This window comes from Austrofundulus limnaeus, unplaced genomic scaffold, assembly GCF_001266775.1.
Source record: "Austrofundulus limnaeus strain Quisiro unplaced genomic scaffold, Austrofundulus_limnaeus-1.0 Scaffold146, whole genome shotgun sequence".
NCBI classification, from domain to species: Eukaryota; Metazoa; Chordata; class Actinopteri; order Cyprinodontiformes; family Rivulidae; genus Austrofundulus; species Austrofundulus limnaeus.
In genome coordinates this window covers 1,291,450-1,294,252 of record NW_013952548.1, presented here as the reverse complement: position 1 = coordinate 1,294,252, position 2,803 = coordinate 1,291,450, and the positions used below count along the sequence as shown (strand labels likewise).

The 2,803-nt window shown below is 45.5% G+C and overlaps 1 protein-coding gene across 1 annotated transcript in view; it reads left to right on the top strand.

Moving 5' to 3' along the window:
* LOC106523168 (MAP/microtubule affinity-regulating kinase 4) overlaps positions 1-2,803 on the top strand; it is a gene marked incomplete at its 5' end in the record, with an annotated part of 34,143 nt that overhangs the window by 17,048 nt on the left and 14,292 nt on the right. The window contains 1 exon segment of the mRNA XM_014016511.1: positions 1,713-1,997. Coding sequence (XP_013871965.1) covers positions 1,713-1,997 — 285 coding nt within the window.

Sequence of the window (2,803 nt, the reverse complement as noted above, 5' to 3'; positions counted from 1 at the left end):
TCTCACTGTTTAAATCTGTAGCTCCGTGTGTTTACAGCTCCAAAACACAAGTCCAGTTGCTTCGTATTTTTACTTTTAATTTTCCATGCAGATAGTAACGTCCAGCCTGGATCGCGGAGAGTATCGATCCTAAAGTTACTCGGTCGATACTTTTTTCCAGCTCGTTCGTTCAAAAATAAAAAGCTTTACTGGAGCATCCAGGCCAGAGGCAAGTTCAGATATAAACACTGAACTAAATAAGCGTCAGATAATTATTTAATCGGCTCTGATTAAACAACAACTTCAGATTTGACGCGTAAATAGTAGCATCCATGCTAGCTCTGTAAACAAACAATCCGGCTAAATGAGACGGGACGTCCTTACTGCACATGCGTGTCACATCAGTGCTGTGTAGCGTTCACACACGGGTCTGATACAGGTCACATTTAAAATGTAATGTACACAGATCTTTACATTCAAAGATCGGATTTTTTTCTAAAAATCGGAATTGGGCATTAAGACCTGCAGTGTGAARGTAGCCAGTGTCTCAGTTAATCCCGTAACGTGAAGAGAATTGTATTTTTTTTCTCTACATCTCCAGACGGCATGTATCATCGCCAAAACTAGTTGATATGACAGAATAATTACAACTTTGCCGACAGTAGCAACACGTTCCTGATAACTTCTTTCCATTTTCCTGAGATGCGACTTTTACTTCCTGTTTACTACACACATGCGTCTGACGTAATTGATTTGCTTCAAGCCAGTTGATGGAAACATGTCTGATTCGCATTTATTCGTTCTTTCCTTTTTGCGAAATTTTAAAAATTTGCTCAAAATTCGAATTAGAATTGGATGGAAACACGTCTAGAGAAAGTGTGGTCTGTTTTTCTCCTGTATGTATCACAGAGTAGTGCTTCCCTTCCCCCACTTCTTTCTGTCACTCAGATGAGTACGGTGGCCAGGAGGGAAATTCACCAAAACCTTTCTCAAAAAAGCCTAAGTTGAAAATGTCTTCAGTTGTACATAAGACAGTTGGTTGTTAGGGATTTTTATTTTAGGCAAAGACACTGAGTGAATTTGTAAAACATACTTTGGCTGTGTCCAAAACGACAGGCCGGGTCCTCCGGAGGACCCAGACTACCCGATCGAGGTGGCCCGGGTCCTTTGTAGACCGGGAAGACCGGAAAAAAAGAGGCTGTGAATTAGGACGGTCTAGCCTCCCGTCCTTACGTCAACGAATTACAACTGCTAAAAAAAATAAAATTTTATATCGCCATATTTTTATTTAAAACGTATTCTTTTGTCTCGCTTCGTCCGCCATTACTAGCATAAAAAAAATTCTGGTCGGGCCGCAATGCATTATGGGATATGCTGGGCCGGGAAGGATCCATCGGACCTGTCCTTTGATTCGAGGAAAAGGAAGGACGCATTTGTCGGCCGCATCGGAGGAGTCTTCGGTTTTGGACGTCCTTCGTCGCGGCYCTGAGACGTATGCAGCCGACGAATTCGGCCTTCGGAGGACCCGGGCTGCCATTTTAGACACAGCCTTTGTTCTGGTTAGGGCATATTTGACTGATAGAATATTCCACTGTGGGTACATCAGTAAAAATATCAGAGAAACACTGGTTTAGGCTGACATTATAAAAGGATAGAAGTATAAAAAACAAKAGTTGCATTATATGTTTTAGGCAAATGTGTTAATGAAGTGAGAATGTTTTGTTTCTCTGCAGCTCTCTGGGCCACCGCCTGCCTGCAGCTTCTCCCTCCACGCTCAGCATCTCTGGAGCCGGAGCAGCTTCCTCCTCATCCTCTTCAGATCGATGCCGCCTGACCCGAGGCTCCACCATCCGCAGCACGTTTCACGGGGGGCAGCTAAGGGATCGTGGCCCCCTGGTCTACTCTGCACCACCCACTTCACCCACCCTGTCCCACCATGAAGCCAGCCCGCTGCCCCACGCCCGCACCAGGGCCACCTCCAACCTCTTCACCAAGCTAACCTCAAAACTCACACGCAGGTAAATCTCAGAGCATTTAGGGGGGCCGTGTCGGGGACGTTCTGCTTCCTGTTGCAGTGGGACTGAGCACACTTCATCAATGAGATTTTGTGTTTGGGAGACACAGAACTGGTTTGGTCAGTTCAAGTCCAACAGCTCGTACTTTACTGATCCAAAAGCTTCCTCGCTGGTTTTATTTTCCTCTAAATCAGCTTGAATAAAAGTGAGTCCCTCAGACTGGAGGTCTTCATCTGCTGGAGCCGTTTCTTGTTTGTAATTTGATTTGATTTTTGAGCTACATGAGTGTACGGCGTTTACCGCCCACCACTTTGCCATTTTTTGCAGTTTACTCCATCTCTCCCAGTCCATTTGTTTGACCAAATTTTTGTTTAATAACAACTCTGGAAGAAATATTGTTCTGAACATCTTGAAACAATAACCAGAAGCAGCTCTTCTCCATCAGTCTATGTGGGAGGACACTGTCCAGAGGCTCCAGGAAGGCTGGGTAATCTGAACTGATGTGTGGAGCATAAACAGTCAGAACCTTCCCTCCTGCCTCCTGAAGCCACAGAGATGCAACCCCAACAACGAGGCATGCAGCAGGGGGATTGTAAGTATCCCCACAGGGGAGTAAGGGGTCTCTGCAGTAGGTTTTGTCCTGTGGGTGGAGACGGACCTACTCGTGATTGGCGGAGGTTTCGATGTGGGCGGAGATGGCCCAAGAGACGTGATTGGTCAGATTGACGGTGGGGTTTGAGGAGGCTGGATTAGTGCTGGGCCGTTATACCATTTTGTACCGAATACCGGTTTTTATTTTTGTTATGATA